General features: G+C 43.7%; 1 protein-coding gene across 1 annotated transcript; it reads left to right on the plus strand.

The window, feature by feature from the left end:
• Positions 1 to 18137: 18137 nt before the first annotated feature.
• LOC143110233 (general transcription factor II-I repeat domain-containing protein 2A-like) lies at positions 18138 to 19316 on the plus strand. Its single transcript, XM_076273124.1, has one exon. The coding sequence runs from the start codon at positions 18138 to 18140 to the stop codon at positions 19314 to 19316; it is 1179 nt and encodes a 392-aa protein (XP_076129239.1).
• Positions 19317 to 22127: the final 2811 nt, after the last annotated feature.

A 22127-nucleotide genomic window follows, 5' to 3' on the forward strand; every position in this document is an offset into this window, starting at 1 on the left:
TACGTGAAGCTCACACCGTATTTCAAGTACACTAGTGAAATGTAATACAACGTTGCCACCTAGCGTTCAGATGTAGGGTATTTAACATTAACGTGACATTGCTTGCTTATTCTTTCGTCAACTCCATGCTTTTAGGAAAACAATCTTTTTATCATAGTTCCCTCTTCAATGAGCGATTACCAGCTAGTTTTTGTAACAGAGATAGCTGTTTATTGTCCCTAGGTTTACAGAAACACCTATTCATATTAATACGTAGCCTATGGAGTGCTGCTGACCACTGTTCATTACGGCCCAGAATGCCTTGCATGTCTTTATAACAAAACAACACAGTAAAACCTAAATGCCCGTAAACATATGCATTTGCATACTTGTAAGATTTTTAATAATACTCTCCCATCATGATATTTAACAATAATGAAAAATTTAATTTGAATACCGTCAATGTGAAAATAACTGTACTACGTCAGCAATAAATAGCTAATGTTCTCCTTACCATTTCAGTTCGTAAGTCCGTACTATCCCATGGCAGAGCAAGGATTTCATGATTGGGCAAGGTTGCTTGGAGACATTGTGGCTGCCCAGAGACATTGTGCATACTTGGAAGGCATTGTGATAGATGAACCAGTACAACTGCAAATGTGGAAGGTGATAGTTACCAAATATGGGTGGGTGGTTTGCCAAATGCTGGAAACTTTTGGAATATTTTCTTTTTTTTTTTTTAGCTTATGCACCCTCACATTGGAGTCCCGAGTTCAAATACAAAATTTGGTATCGATATGTGACAGTGTTCCTGAGATATGGACGACTTCCTGTTTCGGAGCATCGCCGCCGATTTCGTTTGGCTGTGACGGGCAAACACTTTCGAAAATCAAAAATCCTTGTGGTAACTTTTGTGAGGCTTGGTCCAAGGATAATGTACGTCAAGTTTCGTGGAGTTCGGACCAAATTTGTGACCTGTGAAAATTTAGTTTAGCTTTCTGTTCAATCCAATATGGCGGATGAACGACACGCCCACCTGACGTCATCTTCACGAGCAACTTACACCGGTACTGACCGGACGTTTTAAAGTTGGAATGGTGTCTCTGTCTCAAAGGGCCTAGGCGCTAGGGCTGACAAAAAATTAGGGAGACGGGAAAAATACTAAAAATAAAACTTAAGAAGAACAATAAGTGTGCTTTGCAAGCACACTTAATAAATATAGCTGCAAGCAGCAATGCGGGGGCCAAGCAGTGCGCTATAGCAGGAATGGCTTTGCAATGGCATGAGCAAGCACTGACAGCAAGTTTGATGGCAATTGGATAAAGAACACCTGAGAAATAAGCTCATTTACTTTGTTACAGCTCCCCTAGAGGCCAAATTACACCAATGTCCTTGTGCGTTCTTACAATCAGCTCCCATGTCTGTCTACCAAGTTTGGACTTCATACACCAAAGTGTTGCTGAGATATGAGCTCACTTTCTTTATTGCAACACCCCTAGAGGCCAAATGAGACCACTTTCCTTGCATGTCCTCACAATCAGCTAATATGTCCATGTATCAAGTTTGGACTTCATACAATGAAGCGTTGCTGAGATATGAGCCCACTTCCTGTATTACAGCACCCCCTATAGAGGCCAAATGATGCCAATTTCCTACTGTGTCCTCACAATCAGATACCAAGTCCCTGTACCAAGTTTAGACTTCATACATCAAAGCGTTGCTGAGATACAAGCTCACTTCCTGTATTGCAGCGCCCCCTGTAGAGGCCAAATGACGGCAATTTCCTAGTGCATCCCCACAATCAGGTACCAAGTCTCTATACCAAGTTTGGACTTCGTACATCAAAGCGTTGCTGAGATACAAGCTCACTTCCTGTATTGCAGCGCCCCCTATAGAGGCCAAATGATGCCAATTTCCTAGTGCGTCCTCACAATCAGATACCAAGTCCCTGTACCAAGTTTGGACTTCATACATTAAAGCGTAGCCGAGATGTTAGCCCACTTCCTGTTAGGCGGCATCGTCGCCATGTGTGATTGGCTGTCACAGGCAAACAAACTAAAAAATCTGAAAAGTATCGTTTGTGCGGCTCGGTCTGAAGATCATCTCCGCCAAGTTCTGTGAAAATCGGATGAAATTTGTAACCGCTGAAACTTTTCGTAGAGTTTGGACTAAATCCAATATGGCGGAGGTCCAATATGGCGGAAAGTGACGGGATAGGGGTCGATGAACTCGAGATTGTTCAAGGATTCAGACGCTACCTCAATTGTGAAAATCAGACAAAAGAGTCAAGGATCACGCACCTGAACACATGTCCAGCGTTGAACTGGTGGTGGCGCTAGAGTGTTCGATGTATATGCATAAAAATTGCTGTGAGTGATTGGGACAGTGTCCTGACTAATGGTATCGAGTTTTGTTATGTTAACTCAAAGCGTCACCTAGATGTTTGTCGACTTCCTGTTTGGCGGCTTCATCGCCATATTTGATTGGCTGTCACGGGCAAACAAAAATGAAATTGAAAAATCTGACAAGTATCTTTTGTGCGGCTCGGGCAGAAGATCATCTCCGCCAAGTTCCGTGAAAATCGGATGAAATTTGTGACCACTGAAACTTTTTGTAGAGTTTGGACTAAATCCAATATGGCGGAGGTCCAATATGACGAAAAGTGACGTAATAGGGGTCATTGAACTTATGTCGGTCTAAGGATTCCAACGGTGCCTGATATGTGAAAATCGGACGCACCGTTCAATGCAGTGATTCACATGCGTGAATGCAATCCAGGTTCGACCCATTGGTGGCGCTAGAGTGTTGGGCATAGAGTTCTGGAAATTGGTGAGAGTTATCATGGGACAGTGCTGAATCAGTGTGCCAAATTTCATAACTTTAGACCCAGCGGTTCAATTTTCGGCCAGATTTTGACCTGTTGGTGGCGCTAGATGGCTGGGTTTAGAGGTCTGTAAATGACTGTGAGTGGTCAGTGGAGTGTCCCAAACTTTCTGCCAAAAAAACTGCACTTTTCAGCCAGGCGTTCTATGGGCTGCCATAGACTCCAATGACGGAAGTATAATAATAATAGGAAAAGCTAGTAACTCAATGGGTGCCTTCGCAGCTTGGCCCCCAGTAAAACTTAAGAAGAACAATAAGTGTGCTGCTTTGCAAGCACACTTAATAATAAAACTTAAGAAGAACAATAAGTGTGCTTTGCAAGCACACTTAATAAAACTTAAGAAGAACAATAAGTGTGCTGCTTTGCAAGCACACTTAATTATGAATGTATATTCAAATTAAGTCCCATTCCCATTTTAAGTTCCCATTTAAACTTCCCTCTGTGTCTCTCCTGCATACAGGCCAGGTTTGTGCACATTGCATTAATCACTCAATAATTTTTCAAAAACTCAGTGTCCCCCACCTCTGCCGTATTCCATTCATTACGGCAGGCACAGTGTTTGAATGATAGATCAGGGGTTGAATGTGATCTTCTTTGCACAGTAAATCACCTCAAAATAGATGGACTGATTGAGTACTCAGGTTGTCGGGTCAGAGGTCAACGTGACTTACGGTCCTACAGTGTTTGCTTAATATCTCCTCTTAATGAAGAAGTCAAGTCAAGTTTATTTATATAAGGTCATTCAATGTGCTTTATAAAGAAAAGCAAACAGTAATAGCAAATAAAAGCATATAAGGGCAATATAGTCAAATAATAGTTTAAAAGGTAAAGATCATAATAAAAAAGAAAACATAAAACGCACAAGGTAAAATCATTTAAAAATAAAGAATATTTAATAAGAAAAAATAAAAGCAAAAGCAGTAAAAAAAAGTAATAAAAGACAGGAAGTATTTTTTAAGGTAGTAAAAAGCTGATTTAGTTATCGCTTTCATGTGACTGTTGAAATTTAGATCACTGTCAATTAATACACCAAGATTTTTAACAGTATTGTTTGCTTTCAACCCTTCTGTGTCAAGGAGAGTGGCAACCCTAAGTCTTTCCTCCTTTTTACCAAATATAATTACTTCAGTTTTTTCTTTGTTTAGCTGAAGAAAATTTTGAGACATCCAGGTAGGTGTTGATTTGTTCTATACACTGACACATAAATTCAAGGGGACCATAGTCGTTTGGCGACAGAGCTAAGTAAATTTGTGTGTCATCTACATAGCTATGATATGAAATCAAACTAGATGTACCGCATAGCAGTACAAAATATGACCGCCGCTCAGTCCTGTACATCCGTTCCACGAAAATAAATCACACTTCAATTTGTCTCCATATTTTACTCCATCCCCCACTCTTGAAACTTTTGTGTATGCTTGTTTGGCATGCCTGAGTGTGTGTGTGCGGCTGCACAGAAAGTAGCCTACTGGTGCTGAAAAGGTGAATAGATTGTAGAATAGCCAAAGAAGATGTAGCATTGTTATAAAACCTTTAAAATCTCTAAACAATCACAAGTAGGGCAGTTCATCACAGTTCATACATTGCAACTGGATTGATGAAAGGTCACTTACACCTGTAGGCTACATACAAGGATACAAGGAAGTTTATTGTCACATGCATATAGTTACTGGAAGTAAGAAATGCAGTGAAATTATGTCTGGTGTCAGCCTATTTGTGCATTAATGGGGGGGGGGGGGGTAAAAAGTGCAGTAGAAGAGGGGTTTAGTAGATTAAGTGGCAAGGGCTGCATAAGAAAGGTGGGGGAGGATTGGGATTGGGGGGGGGCACCAACAAGGAGCACCCAAGAGCAACAGGGGCAAGGAAAAACTCCCTTACCAAGGAAGAAACCTTGGGCAGATCCACGGCTCAAGGGGCTAACCCAACTGCCAGGGGTCTTGGTGTGTGTGTTGGGGGGATGACAGGGGAGACGGGATAGTGTGCTGTGTATGTGGGGAGAGGGCAGTGTGCAATATGTGTGTTGGAGAAGCTTCCTCATGAGACAATGTGCTGTGTATTGTGGGGGGGGGGGGGGGGGGCAGTGTGCTGTAAGTATTTTGGGGATGTGTGTTGGAGAAGCTTCCTGATGAAATAATGTGCTGTGTATGTAGGGGGGGGGGGGGGCAGTGTACTGCAAGTATGGTGAAGGGACTTATTGCAAGCAGAGTACTGTATGTATGATGTATGTGAGTGATGACAGTGAAGATGTGTGTGTGGGCGGGAGGGGAGTGGAGCAGTGACTCTGTGTGTGTAGTGTGTAGTATGTGTGTGGGTAGGTGGGGGCAGTGTGCTGTAAGTAGAGGATGTGTGTTGGAGAAGATCCTGAAGACAATGTGCTGTGTATGTAGGGAGGGGGGGGCAGTGTGCAGCAAGTATGTAGAGGAGGCTTAGCAAGCAGTGTGCTGTATGTATGTGAGGTGATGACAGTGATGATGTAAGTGTGTGTGTTGGGGATGGGGGTGGGGGGGCAGAAAGGCTAGGCAATCAAGGACATAGGTAGATAGATGGAGGAGAAAACAAAAATAATAAATAAAAAGTTCTATGGAGATGTGCAAAAGTTGGAGAAAGTCAGATATGTGTGTGTGTGTGTGTTTTGACGTGTGATGAAATAAGAAAATAAATAAAAGGTCAGTAGCATAGGGTGAGGGATGTAAAAGTGCTAAAAGTCTTGTAGGTGTGTGTGTGTGTGTGTGTGTGTGTGTGGGGGGGGGGGGGGGGGGGGTCATGAGTGCTGAGGAGTGAATGAGTGCAAAGTCAGTATAGTGTGAGTTCAGAGTTGGGAAATGTTTGAGAGTGCTGAGGAGTGAATGTGTGCAAAGTCAGTATAGTGTGAGTTCAGAGTTCGGATGGCCTGGGGATAAAAACTTCTCCTGAGTCTCTCAGTTCTGGCTTTGTGACTACATAGGCGTCTTCTTGAATTCAGCGGTAGGAATAATCCATTGTTAGGATGAGAAGAGTCCTTCAGAATCTTTTGGGCTCTTAGGAGTGCTCTTCTGGAATAGATATCTTGTAGAGCAGGGAGTTGAGTTCTTATAGTACGTTCAGCTGAGCGCACTACTCTCTGCAGAGTACTACAATCTCTAACTGTGGAGTTCCCATACCAGGTGATGATGCTACCAGTTAGAACACTCTCAACCGCTGAAGTGTAGAAGGCCTTCATGATGGATGTAGAAACTTTGAATTTCCTTAGCTGACGAAGGAAGTAGAGTCGTTGTCTGGACTTCTTCAGAACATATTGAGTGTTAACAGTCCATGTTAAGTCTTCAGTAATGTGGACACCAAGGTATTTAAAACTTGGGGTGTAACTGTAGTTCTGCTGCTGCCTTCTGTAATCCACTACCATTTCCTTGGTTTTATTGATATTCAGTGTCAAGCTGTTAGATTGACACCACTGTGCCACCTCATCAACCTGATCCAAGTAGAGCTGTTCATTGTTGTTACTAATCAGGCCCAAGATCACGGTGTCATCTGCAAACTTGATGATGGAGGTATGACTACTGTTGGCTTTGCAGTCATGTAGTGTAGATGTTGTACAGCAGTGGACTCAAAACACAGCCTTGGGGAGCACCAGTGCTGATGGTTAATGAGTCAGATGTCAGACCCCCCACTCTAACCACTTGTGAACGGTTGGTGAGGAAGTCAAATATACAGTGACACAGGGTGGTGTTCAGTCCTAAGGCCTTCATCTTTGTGACCAAGGTGAGAGGTAGCCTACTATCGTGTTGAATGCTGAACTAAAGTCAATTAACAGCATCCTCACATAATTCCCATTCCCCTCCTCCAGGTGAGTTAAGGTGGTGTGCATGAGGTTTGAGATGGCATCCTCTGTAGACCTGTTGGCTCTGTAAGCAAATTGGAGGGGGTCGAAGGAGGCAGGGAGGGATGAGCAGATAATGTTTTTCACAAGCTTCTCAAAACACTTCATCACTGTAGACGTCAGGGCTACTGGGCGGTAGTCATTCAGACATGATGGACTTTTGTTTTTCGGTACTGGAACAATAACAGACTGCTTGAGGCAAGTAGGAACTGTCTCTTGAGCCAATGATGTGTTAAAGATATAAGTGAATACAGGAGCTAACTGAGCAGCGCAGGATTTCAAAACCCTGTTAGAAATTCCATCCGGTCCAGCAGCTTTTCTACAATTAACCCTCCTAAAGGCATTGCTCACATCGACCTCAGAGACACAGAAAGGTGCATCCTCATTTGCTTCACATGCTGCAGCTAGTGCAAGATAGTCTGTGTTTTTCATGTCAAAGCGAGTATAAAAAGCATTAAGTTCATCAGGGAGGGCTTTACTCACATTCATCATAGGAGGGGACTTTCTTTCAAAGCCAGTGATGGTTCGGAGTCCTTTCCACACTCGTTCTGGATCACCCTCCAAGAAATCAGCTTCAACTCTCTCTATAGCGCCACTTAGCATCTTTAATAGCTCTACGTAAACTATAAGATGCTGCTTAATCTGTCATATCCCCTGAAATAAGCCCAGCATTATAAGTCATGGTGCGTGTCTTTAATGCCGTTTTCACTTCTCTATCCACCCATGGCTTCTGGTTAGGGAAGCTTCGGATCTTTACAGTTGGGATGATGGAATCAGTTAGCATATTGATGTAACTCAATGATACTTCCGTAAACTCATTGATGTCAGCAGAGTTCGTCTTGAACATCTCCCAGTCAACGTTGCTAAGGGCGTCCTGTAGCCTGGCTTCCGATTGGTCAGTCCAGCGCTTGACCTCCTTCGTCACTCCGTCCGTCCGATTTCTCTGTTTGTAGCCTACATAGGCAGTAGGAAAACAGCGGCATGATGATACATTGTATTTGGGAAAAGCAAAAGGTATCAGCATAATGTTGTTTATTTATTTATTTATTTATTTATAAACAAAAACATCTCTGTCCATGCCGTTTTCAACAGCTATCAAAAACAAAGGTCATTTTTGGATGGATGGATTTTTTGTGAATGTTTCTTCTAGGCTACATAAGATTTTAGTCATCTTTATTTCATGTAATACTTTATTGTCAATGCACAAATTAAGTAACAGTAGTCTGAAACGTCATTGTTAATGCACAAATTAAGTAACAGTAGTCTGAAACGAAATGCTGTTTTACATCTAGTGGTGCAAATAACTGACATGTCCAAATGGGCCTTGATGAAATGCGTCGCTAGACTGTTCATACACATTTTAACAGGCCAAAGTTGAAGAGCTGTTGTCCGTTATTGTTTGTGCAAATATAGGCTGATTCATGTTCCCTTGCATTGTGTAACTGAGGTCCATGGCTAGTCTGGCTTTCACCAGACCAAGCTCAATTTTTTAAGAAATCAAAAAATAAATAGCGGGCAGATCAGGCTGGGTTCACCCAGCCTAGTCCATAGGCACCCGATATTGTTAATTTCCGATTGAGATATCCACGCTCTGGCTATTCTAAGGTAGGCCTATTTACAACATAAATTGTCAATAGGCTATGCTGGCGACACAAATAAAATCTCCTTTGGAAACCAATGGCTTACGCCTTACAGTAGGCTATCAAGCGGACTTAAACTGCCATATCATGGCGAAAAGTTGTAATAAAATTCACGCAGCTCCGAGTCAAGGAAAGTGCGAATGAAATAGCCACTTCTAAATGGGACCCACTACACAGTAGCTTAAGGTGTGTTGCTAAAGCAGCCATAATGAAATGAAGGTGTCATTGTTTGGATACTTCACACACATGTGCTTTTTAATTTCACAGACTACAACTACCAAGCTGGAATCAAAGCACATCGATTCCCCTCTCACACCCTGCACGCACTTAAAACAAAAATAAACAGGCGTCTCAGTCTCACGCATGTATAGGCAAAACTGTATCAGACCGGTGTAACGTTGGTAAATCTTCCATTGCACAGAATTATTTTTGTAGCACGTGCAACAAATGACAGTCGAAAGATACAATTACAGTGCTGCTATCAATTTGCTTGGTATAACCGCATTTATAGTTTTCTACAAATGCAATCAATCAAATTGGCCTCCATCACTCAACCAACGCTAACGGTAACATTACCTAGGTCCTTATTGATATTATAAGATTAATGTATCTGCAGTAAAAACCAAGCATGTCCGATAAACATCCTCAGATTTATTTCGGCTTCAAGAAGAAATGGGAATTACATTTCATGTGAAGATTAATGTACCTGCAGTAAAAACCAAGTATGTCCGATAAACATCCTCAGATTTATTTCGGCTTCAAGAAGAAATGGGAATTACATTTCATGTGAACATTAGACGTTCTCTGCGGTAAACTACAATCCTTGTAGGACGCGTCCATTGTTTTTCCAACCCACTTTTAACTTCCAACAAAATTACGTCTCACTGCAACGATGCGCCATCTAGTGGACAAACGACTACTAATCGCCAATACTGGAAATGCAGCCATGATGATGATGATGAATATTTATTTTGGCTTTCTTTTAATCCTACTGAATTTGTAATTATGTATCGGCCGTTCTAATACCGATAGTATGTGGGTGCCTGTGTGTGTGTTCATGTGTATATGTGTGCACCGCCATCTACATGCCAATGAGTGTACAGTCACTAAATGTACACATAACCTAATTTTTTTTAGACCCCCCCCATGGATGAAATTCTACAAAACTTGGCATACCCCCAGAGAATGCCAGGTCAATCATACACATAAAATTTGGTGCAGTTCTGAACATCTTAACTGAAGATAGGGGCGATTAAAGCAGAATAATATTGCATTTTCATAGCAACATGCTAACACATTCGCGCCGCGCACCAGAGCGTTTGAGTGCATACACAGACACGGGAGAGGTATGACTCAACTCGTGAAAGTTAAGGTAAGAACATATATTACTACTGACATTGGGTGGCGTGTTCCTTTAATGTTTAAATATGCAAATTAGGCCTTCTCATTAAAAATGTGCTAATTTGCATACATTTAAAAAAAAAAAATCAGATTGTCTGATAAAGCCAGGCTCAAAATATTTTTTTCATTTTGTTGTCATATGAGATGAGAAAAGAATTAGTGAGAGGTTTATGGACATCTACTTCTATTATCCTTTAATTCACCTGTGCCTCTGTGATATGAAATTTCTAGGCCCGAAATTAAAAATGGGTGTATCTTAGGATCTAAATGTGATAGAAATGTAAACTAAATATGTTTTTCCATGTTTCTGGGCCTGAGGAACTCATATAGCATTGATAGCACTCCAATCATGACAGTCTAAAGCGTATCGCCACTCGTCAAAAGCTTATTCAAATTTAGTAGGATGTCCAGTCCACATTGGGAGTGTTTTCTTTATCAAACGTCGAGCACATGGTGCAACAAGGTGTTCCTAGGTTTCTTAATCAGTCATATGGGTGTGTTAGGGGCGTAACATCATTTAAACCAATGAGAATGACATCTGTCATTCCCTTTAACGGCGCAAAGCGTGACGTCAAAGAATGTATCGGTATTTTGACAGTCATTTTAAAAGGTTTAAAAGCATTTAAAGGAGTCTGCAGTCAACGGCGCATTTGAAGGAGTCTGCTTGCGAGACCGTATGGAACAGTTATTCCACTAAACCTTTTTTGCTTTACCTAGCATAGCCTTTACGCGTTTGCGTCTATGGTTTGCACTCATCTATTATATGAACTCATTGACAAAGTGAAACTAGCTTCACCATGGTGTCAGTCAACGACAAGACAGTTATACGCAGTAAGTTACTTTCACTATTGACTGACAATGGGTTACCATCGAAAACATAGGCTGGAAAAAGCAACACTTACCCTAATATTTTTTGAATGACTGAATAAAACAACGTTTAAAACAACGTTTATCCTCCAGAGGAGTTATATCTCGTGATAGTGCGTCTTCAGCTGTAGTCTCGCCTAATCACTTTTAACCGTCATTACCAATTTGCAAATGCATTGTGAGATGTATTTCATAATATCTTTATTCTAATTATGTTTCCCATTGTAGTCTAATCGTGTAATTTCTATTGTTTTGTATGGATATGTGCGCTGGTGTGCTTTAATGGAGGATAGAGGGATGGTGCGTTGTGCACCCGCCAATATGACTGTTGACAATGCGCTCTTAAAATAACATATAAACAACTCGCCATAGACTTCTGACCAGGTTTCTCTTGGTCAGTGACGTAATGCGTTTTAGGTGTGTACAATTGCGATTTTTAGACAATGTGCCAGGCCACTCCCTAGGTTGTTAATCGCCACACCCCTGGGCGCATTGTTTAAAAAATAAACATGCAAAATAAGAAAATAAACTTTGCGCCGGTGGAAAACGAGTTTTACGCCATGCACCACGTTGCAAGATAGGGCCCTAAGAGGTAAACATCATTAAGTGCAGTGAAGATCACTGGCAAAACATTTACTTCTGTTATCCTGCATATATATAGCAGAGTATTCAGGGGAAAAAACTATTTCATTTTCCTTCGTTTGTGAAAATAATTCTGTTCACAACACTGATAAAAACAGCAGGGGAAGGGTGACATGAACACTTCGAGCAAACAGGTGGTCAATCAGAGATTCAAAACAAACGAGAGACCAACATTTCACAATGCAAAAACGCCGGTTTCCCTATTTACATGCAACTGCGAAACTGGAGTTTTCCAAATCATTTTTGTGATTTTCGTGTAAATGAGAGGCCAAACCACGTTGCAATATCTGCGTTTTCCCTTCATGTGAACGGGATCTTATTTTCCCACAGTTCTGGGGTACAGGGTGGGGCAATGGGTGTGGTTTCAGAAGTTCCGGCACTTGGGAACCTAAAAGGTTGTGTGCTGCTCTCTCTCTCTCACTTTCTCCTTTGACTGTCCAACAGTACAGAGCGATAAACAGCAGACTCAGTTCTTCAATTAAATAAATTGCATTGAATCTTTTCTTGAAGTCCATTTAAAAATCATCACCAAAAGCTAAGGCCTCTACAGCAACTTTCACTGTACTATTTTAGAATGCTGATATGTTACCTGTTCAATGTTACATTGGGGATTTGTGATAGGAGTTCAAGTTGTGAGTTTCTGGAGCTGAAGTTCAAGTAGGGCCACATTTTAGTCATGTCCATATTTGGAATTGTTTGGTGAAATGATACAATTTGTACTGGGATTTGCTCAATCATTGGATCTTTTGCCAGTGATCTTCACTGCAATGTTGACCTCTTAGAGTGCTATCAATGCTATAGATTAGTTCCTCAGGCCCAGAAACATGGAAAAACATATTTAGTTTACGATCACATTTCTATCACATTTAGATCCTAAGATTTCCATTTCTAATTTCAGGACTAGAAATTTCATATCATAGTGGTACAAGTGAATTACAGGAAAATAGAAGTAGATGTCCATAAACCCCTCAGTAATTCTTTTCCCATCTCATATGATAACAAAATGAAAAAAAAAAAATATTTTGAGCCTGGCTTTATCAGACAATCTGATTTTGTTTTTTTTAAATGTGTGCAAATTAGCACATTTTTTAAACGATATAAGGCCTAATTTGCATATTTAAATATTAAAATCTAAAAAACGTTCAATAATTTTTTTTCTTAGCTTAACATGAGTAATCAACTGAGAAAGTTTCATGGTGATATCTATTATTTACATTTTTTACCCCATTCACCTGTAGTGTCACAACATATTACAGGGGTCATTGACCTCTATCTGACCTCAGAGGTCAAACTGAGAATGCCTCCAGATCTAAAATTAAAGCTTAGGTCATCAAGAACAAACAGTGTTGCCAACTTAGCGACTTTGTCGCCATATTTAGCGAGATTTCAGACCCCCCAAGCGACTTTTTTTGTAAAAAGCGACTAGCGACAAATCTAGCTACTTTTTCTGGCGTTCTTGGAGACTTTTTGAGACTCTGATGTGATGGCATGTAACGTCCCTTTTTACTCTTATGAGTGAGCAGTGAGTTCGGCTGTGCTGTGTAAGAGTTTCATGCCTCGTTTGTGAATTAGCCTACATAGAGTTCGCCCAAAGCGTTGCCCCATGATTATAAAAGTAATGACTGGCCTATGTAGTATCAGCCCATGTTATCCACGGAAGTAGATGTTCTATAGATCTAACAGCTCAGACAATGTTATTGGAAGGCAGCTTTGTAGCAACTTCGGGTGAGATTACAACTTTGCAGCAACTTCGGGTGAGATTACAACCAGAGTCAACGACGAGAGCAATGATATGATGACAGGGAAACAGGGACACGCTTTCCAGCACCGTTCAACAAAGGAAAGAAGGCTACAACTTCAGACCCCGTTTACACGAGCATGTGTATTATTATAAACGAAGACATTTCCCTACGTTTGAGCCTTTCATTTAGACGCAAACGGAGAATTCGCCCCCGTAAAACGCTTATCCAAAAAAACTCCGGTCAAAGTGATTTTTTTGGAAAACTTCATTTATGCGTTTGGTTGTAAACTGTGGTAAACGGAGTTTTGGGCAGCCAACGTCACAGTATGCGACAGAAGTACACCAAATGTGCGACCAATGTTTACATTTACATGTTCTCACGTGCGACTTCACATTTTGGGGCTGAGGTGATCATGGATGCGCTCAGAATAGCCATCACGTTTATGTTGGTGCAGACCCTTTTTGTCTGTTTGCATTTGCAAATTCAGCTCCTCTTTTATGTGGAGGAGCACAGAAGAATGTGTAGGCCTACTGTATCGACAACAACTTGCTTTACCGCTGCTATCCGAAGAAGAGAGTACACTTCCGTTTCCGGTGGCTCGGGCAACTTTTCAGGATTCTGATTGGTTAATGTGAGCTTGAGCTTATCGTTAGACTGCCACTGTGGTTTGGCGTGCTCATGACAGCATGTATGTACACGGGTTCGTGTAAACACATTTAAAAAAAAAAAACGGTCTCGTGTAAATGCAGTTTTATTTGCAAACGTAGATGGCCAGATATTCGTTTAGGAAAATACCCTGCTTCGTGTAAATGTAGTCTCATTTACAAGCAGATAGTTCAAAATCGAGCATACATGTTAGAAAAACCTAAAGCATTCGTTTAGGCTATGTCGCCTCAATGTTGTCAATGCAGGACAGACTGTCAGCTGAGGGGAAAAAAATGATGTCAGTCTGTCTGAGTGACATTAACTAAATAAATCCAAAATATACTGTAGCCATTGTTGTAAGGTTAAATTGTGTGTAGCCTATGGTGAAGTTATAATCAGGCTTCAAGCTGTGCAAAGCAAATGCAGCAGTTGGGAATAGGTTGGAAATTACTGATTTTCAGCCACTTAATGCTCATTCTGGTGTATAGCCTACTATGACAAGATGTACAGAAGTGTAAAGTGTATCAATTACCCTAATATACAAGTATGTTAAATTAAATATATTTAAATTAGGCTCTTAAACTTGCCTATTTCAATAGGCCTAGGAGAAAAGCAAAGAGGTGTAAAGGGGAATTAAAGTTCTACCAGAAAGACTCAGTAGACAGAATAGAATCAGTTAACAATTTAATTAGTAAAGGAACGGCTTGGATGCAAGCATGATAGAGTCCTGAATAGGTAACAGTCTTTGGCGTAGGCCCCGTCTCGGATCCGTCCAGCGATGAGCGGATCTCGTCTCCTGCCGATGGATGAAGGCAGGGGCGGGGAGCCTACCCCCAAAAGGATGAGTGATGGACTCAGTAATCTGGTTCTGAGAGGAGCAGAGACATTAGTATACATACAAGATGAATTAAACGGCATGACTGGGCTTGGGTGAAGACGTTGTGCCAGGACGCCGACAGAATTTTAAAGTAGCTAGGTGTTAACCATAAACCTAGGGTTGTAGTGGGGCCCGCAGCAGGCTTTCGCTTTAGTGGGATTTAGAAGCTTGACGAGCTGGGCAACCAGCGTCTAGGGCAACCTAGACCAATGCGGCGGCCGGGCAACCGGCGTCCAGGGCAACCTGGACCATAAGCACTTCACGATCTGGGCGCCCAGTGACTAGCAAGCTAGTACATCGTGACGAGCCAGGCCACCGGCATCCAGAGCAACCTGGACTTTAGTGCTTATGCGAGCTGGGCAACCAGCGTCTAGGGCAACCTAGACCACGAGACGTGCCGGGCTACCGGCGTCCAAGGCAACCTGGACCATTAGCTGGGCAACCAGCGTCTAGGGCAACCTAGACCAACGTGACGGCCGGGCGACCGGCATCCAGGGCAACCTGGACCGAACTGGGCAACCTAGACGAGTGTCACGAGCCGGGCAACCGGCATACGACGCGACCTGAACCATGAGCTGGGCAACCAGCGTCTAGGGCAACCTAGACAGACATGACGGCCGGGCAACCGGCATCCAGGGCCACCTGGACCAAACTGGGCAACCAGCGTCTAGGGCAACCTAGACGAGCGTCATGAGCCGGGCAACCGGCGTCCAAGGCAACCTGGACAGTGAGCTGGGCAACCAGCGTCTAGGGCAACCTAGACCAACGTGACGGCCGGGCGACCAGCATCCAAGGCAACCTGGACCAAACTGGGCAACCAGCGTCTAGGGCAACCTAGACGAGCGTCATGAGCCGGGCAACCGGCGTCCAAGGCAACCTGGACAGTGAGCTGGGCAACCAGCGTCTAGGGCAACCTAGACCAACGTGACGGCCGGGCGACCAGCATCCAAGGCAACCTGGACCAAACTGGGCAACCAGCGTCTAGGGCAACCTAGACGAGCGTCACGAGCCGGGCAACCGGCGTACGGTGCGACCTGAACCATGAGCTGGCAACCAGCGTCTAGGGCAACCTAGACCGATGTGATGGCCGGGCGACCGGCATCCAGGGCAACCTGGACCAAACTGGGCAACCAGTGTCTAGGGCAACCTAGACGTGCATCACGAGCCGGGCGACCGGCGAGAAGTGACCTTGAACCATAAGCGTCGAACGAGCTGGGCAACCAGTGAAAAGGGCAACATGCCCATGTCTGAGACTAAATCACCACAAGCTACCGGCATGCTGGGCCCCAATATGTTTCAGCGATTAGTGCAAGGCGAATGCCAGAATTTAGCCACCGCCACCAGGATTTGTGAAGGTAAAATGAGGTACCTGAGTTAACATGGGAGAGCAACTTCTGAGCATCGAAAATGTCAAGAGGAGTTAGTTTGATGCATCCTGATGGATGACATGGATAGCCTTTTTGGCCGGCAGTTTTGGCTGCGCCGATGCGGAATGAGTGAGAAGTGAACCTCTTTGGAGAGAGGTTACATTTAAGCAGCACGTTAGCTAGATGGCTGCTGAAAATCAGGTAAAGTGTGAGCCGTAGTTTAAGGTAGTGAACGGGGACCAGGGAAGCAAAACATGGTTAGGGTTAAAAGGTTAAACATGATGTACAGTACTCAGGATCAATGCAGGGGAATAGAGCTTGTGGTTGCAGATGCTTGGGACCGGAGCAATGAGTTAGTTGATATGGGTGCTTGAGTATATTTGCATCGAAGTCATGTGGTTTAATATTTAGGATAGATGAGCATTATGACTAGTTTTGTAGAAGACTAGTGCTTGTGAAGCCAGATGTGTGTTCTGGTTCGATAGCTCACCTGCAGCGGCTAGAGTGAGATGAATGCATTGAGCTGCAGACCCAAGGCCAAGATGGATGCGTGTGAGCTACACCTTAGCACCTGCTCTTAGAAAGCCCCCCAAAATGAGATGAGCAGCATCAGTAATGCGAGGGAAGCATGACCTTGCGACGTAGACAAAGGACTTCTCAGGACAATTCATGCCTGTATGTGACAGGAGGAAGAAACATATGTAACTGAAATATGACAAGACAACGAACAGATGAGTGCTGGGGTACCACCATGGTGCTTACGCATCTCAGAGTGTAGAGGAGCTCCCAGAATGACGCGAGCTCGCTATACCAGCTGCACCACTGTGGCAGGATAGTACAGTTTAGAACTGGCTTGTGGAGAGACAATGAGTAAAGGTAGCAATGAGGAGAGAATAAGCAATACATATCGCCCAACTGGATGCAGAAATTATATTAGTCATGCGCCAAGCACTGGCCCCTGAGTGAGTGGAGGGGTGTGCATTCATGTGACATTCCATGTGGCCGGGACATTTTTAATCAAAGCGACTGACAATGTACCCTGGGAATCCAGAGTTCTCACGGAAGCGTTTGCTCAGGGAGCGACTCGAGTCTGGCAAGGAGTATGATGCATGTAACTTTTGCCCCTTGCATCGCGGGGAACCAATATCTGTGTAGCTGATATAGCGGGCCAGAGGCGATCTAAACAGATGACAGACGTAGTGTCATCCAATTGCGTCGCAGTCCGGAATCAGGCAGTTAACATTGACCGTATAGCGTTATCCTGAACCATGAGCTGGGCAACCGGCGTCCAAGGCAACCTGGACAGTGAGCTGGGCAACCAGCGTCTAGGGCAACCTAGACAGACATGACGGCCGGGCAACCGGCGTCCAGGGCCACCTGGACCAAACTGGGCAACCAGCGTCTAGGGCATACATGGGCAATATCCGGCCCGCATAGTGCTTCAATCCGGCCCCCGCGATGCGCTCGCAATTTGGATGAAACACACGCCTCCTTTATCAGAACTGTGATCCTGCTATTAAAAACAATCCAACAGATGTCTCTGTGTGAAATTACAATTAGCAACTTTACTTCTCTTCTTCACTCCTCAAAGTAAAAAATTTTCAAAATTAGTGCAGTAAAAAAGAGAAAAGTTGACTCTGAATGTCAAGCATTCAATAAGGAATGGACGTCAAAATATTTTGTCACAAACGTCGGATCAAAGGTAATTTGTCTGATATGTCAGGAGAGCATCGCTGTCTTTAAAGAATATAATATTAGCAGGCACTTTAATACTAAACATGCTAATTATGCCGTGAATTTCTCCGCAAAGGAGGGAAGAAAAGGCCACGAGATTGTCCTCCAACTTAACTGCCAGGCAGAATATTTTTACCAAGCAGTCTAATGTACAGGAGTCAGCAACAAAAGTGAGCTATATGGTGTCACACAAAATTGCCAAACACAGCAAACCATTTTCAGATGGTGAGTTTGTAAAAGACTGTATGGTAGAGGCAGCTAGCATACTGTGCCCTGACAGCAAAATTCAGTTCGAAAATGTGAGTCTGTCTCGCCGTACAGTTACTCGTCGCATCGACGTAATTGATGATGAGCTGACATCTGCATTGCTAAAAAGGACCACTGATTTCACATTCTTTTCAATAGCGCTGGATGAGAGTACCGATATTAAAGACACTGCCCAGCTGCTTATATTCATCAGAGGTATTACTGACACTTTTGACATAGTGGAGGAATTTCTTGCGATGGAATCAATAAAGGGGACGACAAGGGGTTCAGACCTCTATGATACGGTGTCAGGATGCATGCAGAGAATGAACCTACCGTGGGTGAAGTTACTGAACGTGACCACTGATGGCTGTCCAAACCTCACTGGGAAAAACACTGGGCTATTGCGTAGGATACAGGACAGGGTGAGAGAGGATGACCCCAACTCAACTCTGATTTTCTTGCACTGTATCATTCATCAAGAGGCCTTGTCTAAGTCGGTGTTAAAGCTTGATCACGTCACCAAAACTGTGGTGAAACTTGTCAATTTCATCAGGGCCCGGGCGCTTAACCACCGCCAGTTTATCCAGTTGTTGGAGGAGAGTGAGGCAGAACACACTGATGTCCCATACCACTCAAACGTCCGCTGGCTGAGCCTGGGCACAGTGCTACGCCGTGTGTGGGACCTGAGAGGTCAGATAGGGGTGTTTCTCGAGAATGTCGGCAAGGCTGGTGACTTTCCAGAACTTGAAGATTCCGATTGGATGCTTGACTTTGCCTTTGCTGTGGATTTAATGGGCCATTTGAATGACCTCAATCGGAAGCTGCAGGGGAAGGATGTGTTCGTGCACAAACTGTATTCCTACGTGCGAGCATTCAGAGCAAAGCTGACCCTGTTTTCCCGACAAATGACAAACAAGAGCTTTACACATTTCCCAACTCTCGCCACAATGAAGGATGTGCCATCCCGATTCACTGTCAAATACACCACTGCACTCGAAGATCTGCTCACTGAATTCAACAGGCGTTTCTCTGATTTCGGAAAGATTGAAAAAGAGATGGAGCTGGTGTCCGCCCCCTTTTCCTTTGACAGCGACCAAGCGCCTCCGGAGGTTCAGCTTGAGTTGATTGACATGCAGTGCGATCCCACTCTCAAGGAGAAATTCACCTCGTCATCATTGGACAGGTTTTACGGTGCATTGAACGAGGGCAATTACCCTAACATGCGGAGGCATGCGCAAAGGATGCTCGTTTTATTCGGTTCCACGTATGTATGCGAGCAGACTTTCTCAGTGATGAACTTTAACAAGTCACGCTACAGATCACGACTAACCGACGCACACCTGTCATCCGTGTTGCGCATCTCAACGTCGAACACGACCCCAGATTTCGATGACTTAGTAAAGAAAGGCGACCGCCTCAGTTGTTCACATTGAGTTACAGAACACCGACAAATAGCTCTTCATCTCAGTTGCATAGGCCGAAATACATTGTAGTAGGCCTAGCCAAAGTTCCATTAAGTTACCCTTGATTGGTGAAGTTATTTTTACAACATTGTTCAGTTTCATGTTGGCATTTCTTATTACATGTCCCGTAGATGGTGATGATACAGCTAAATCAAATTTAAATTGTGTGAGATGCATAGGCCTATTCCATGTTGTCTTTTGTGTGATGAAGTTGATCTGCACTTAAACTGTGTTCTATTTCATAAAGGATTTAAACAAAATATGTGAAAGAAATTACAAAAAAATGAATAATCACAACGGAAATACGCTGAATATGTTTTTTCATTGATGAAGGTCTCCCTCTGGTAGCCTCAATTAAATTTGATAATTCCAAGCCAGATTGCTTGAAGTCTGTATGTTAATGTAACCTGCACACTAGTTGTAACTGTAACCTGCACAATAGTTTTCTATCTTGAATATAGCTACAGCTGGAATGAAAGTTGAACAATATCAGGTAGTGTAGGAAATGAATTCTTGAAAGTAAATCCAGATATTGTAACCTTAGAGTAGCAGGTCAGACTGGCCTAGCAAAATAAAATATCAGGCCTTGAAATAGGCTGGCAAAGTCAAAGTAACTGTAGAGTAGCCTTATACATAATTTGCATTGAATTAATTTGTACCATTTAATCATGTAACTATGTTTAACTGCAATTGTCCAAAGTGTGGCCCTCCGCTTACTTTGCCAAAGTAACTGTGGCCCTCAGACTAAAACTGTTGCCCACCCCTGGTCTAGGGCAACCTAGTCGAGCGTCATGAGCCGGGCAACCGGCGTCCAAGGCAACCTGGACAGTGAGCTGGGCAACCAGCGTCTAGGGCAACCTAGACCAACGTGACGGCAAACAGGTTAAAGCTAAAACAATTCTCCCACAATGCAAGTGCAATTAAAAACAATTTAGAAGGTAGAGCACAATAACGAAAAGTGCATCAGTGAGTGCCGGTTTTACACGGTCAAGAGTCAGTTCTAGACAGGAAATAAGTGCTGGGATTAGGAAGGCTAGTTTTAAGCCGTGCTACAAGAGGAGATATCCTCGAAAGCGCTGGCCTTCGGGAGATTTGTGAAGACAGAGGGATGACCCCCCTCCAGTATGAACTGGAAACATGATCCACACGATTGCGTGATTCCGTGAACTGGCACTGCCATCCCTGTAAGAAAGTAGATGTTAGTGTGATATGTGGAACTGCTTCTCCATTGACGAACTGCATCCCCTCAACGGAAGAGGGGAGGCATGATGCACCTGCAGGGGTAAGCAAATTAAAGATTGGGAGGAGAATGTAAAAGGAACTTGCACGTCCTCCCTGGCGCGATCACTTCGGGTGAGCATATCTGCCAAAAACAAAACAGCCAAGGCAAAATAGGAGAATGGAAATTAGAGTACACATTATTTGCAGAGGATCCTGCTAAAACGGCAATTCGAGTCAGCAATCAATGTGACTGATGGCGTGACTAGATGGGCTGAAATCACATGGACACGCAGAGACCCGTTGTGTCTAAAGAGAGTGCATAAAGGGCGCGGCGTTGGCCTGAAGGAGACTTGAGTCTGCCAGTGATGATGGACCGCTCCGTTTGACCTGCAAGAAGGAAGGAGTGGTTAGACAGGTGACATGTAGCATCGTCATCGGTAAAACAACCAGCCAACGGCTACGTTGGATGTCGTGATCAACGAACTTCCAGCATAGGCCACCCTTAAACCACAACTAGCGAAATGTAAAATTGCCGACATAATCATGAACAGCCGGTAACCATTAACACCGATATATGGAGTGCTGAAGCGACCCACTGGTGGGCAGTGAGTGAGGCCTGCCATAGAATTCCTAGGAACCCAATACACGATACGGAATCAGAAAAGACATTTTAAACATACAAAAGACGCTAGAAGGATATGTTAAATACACAAATGACACAGCTTCTTAATTAAAAGCTCAACCAACACCATGTGGGCATGAGCCCATCACTGTGGTGTCAGCTCATGAACACTGACATAATACGGGCATTGAAAAGAAACACCTAGTATTGCCTAGATAATAGCTGTGTGACATACTGGCAATTGATGACCATGGGCCGGCGTGCCGTCATTTTGGTTCGGGCTTTGGTGTAAGACCCCCCAAAATTGAGAACCCAGATAGCCGAGAACGTCGGGGACGTCACGGCATACCTGGGACATGACAGATCAGCGGTAGCTGAGTAGTTTGAGCAACGGCAAGTGCATGCAGAGAATCACCCGAGGAAGGCTGTGTATACTTCCTACCAGAAGGTATGGGACACAATCCCAGATGATTAAACGAATGCAACGATGAACTGGCTTCCCGCAGCCATGCACAAGGAGTGATACCTGAACCGAAGGTCCAGCAGACAAGTAGCCTAGCCTAAAGCCTATGCAGCCCAACGAGCCGCGAGGCAAATTAAGAGGCTACACAAAAAGACAATAGGTTTGACGACGCTCAACCAAGGTAGACATCGAGATAACCACAGTGAGTGTAGAACATCAATTAAACAGGTCTTAATACAGGGTTGGGTTCAATGGCAGCGTGGTGCAGGCTAGCAATTAACAGCACAAATCGCAGGGATTATAAAATCAGCAGAAATTATTGGAAGGAGGCTGAAGTGAAAGTTTAACCGTGTCAGACAAGTCAGTTTGTTTGCTGCCCGCCGAATATCGTTGGCAAGCAGGTTGCATGACTATGGGTAGAGTGTAGCCCAGCTCGAGGAGCTTGGGAAGAGAGACAACCTTACCAACCAGACGC

This window comes from Alosa pseudoharengus, unplaced genomic scaffold (assembly GCF_046254945.1).
Source record: "Alosa pseudoharengus isolate Yale_2024_CS ecotype anadromous, Long Island Sound unplaced genomic scaffold, YU_APseudo_1.1 YU_APseudo_1.1_scf_10, whole genome shotgun sequence".
In the NCBI taxonomy this organism is placed as follows: domain Eukaryota; kingdom Metazoa; phylum Chordata; class Actinopteri; order Clupeiformes; family Clupeidae; genus Alosa; species Alosa pseudoharengus.

Coding starts and splice junctions, on each gene's coding strand:
- LOC143110233 (XM_076273124.1), top strand. CDS start 18,138: ATGGAATCAATAAAGGGGACGACAAGGGGTTCAGACCTCTATGATACG.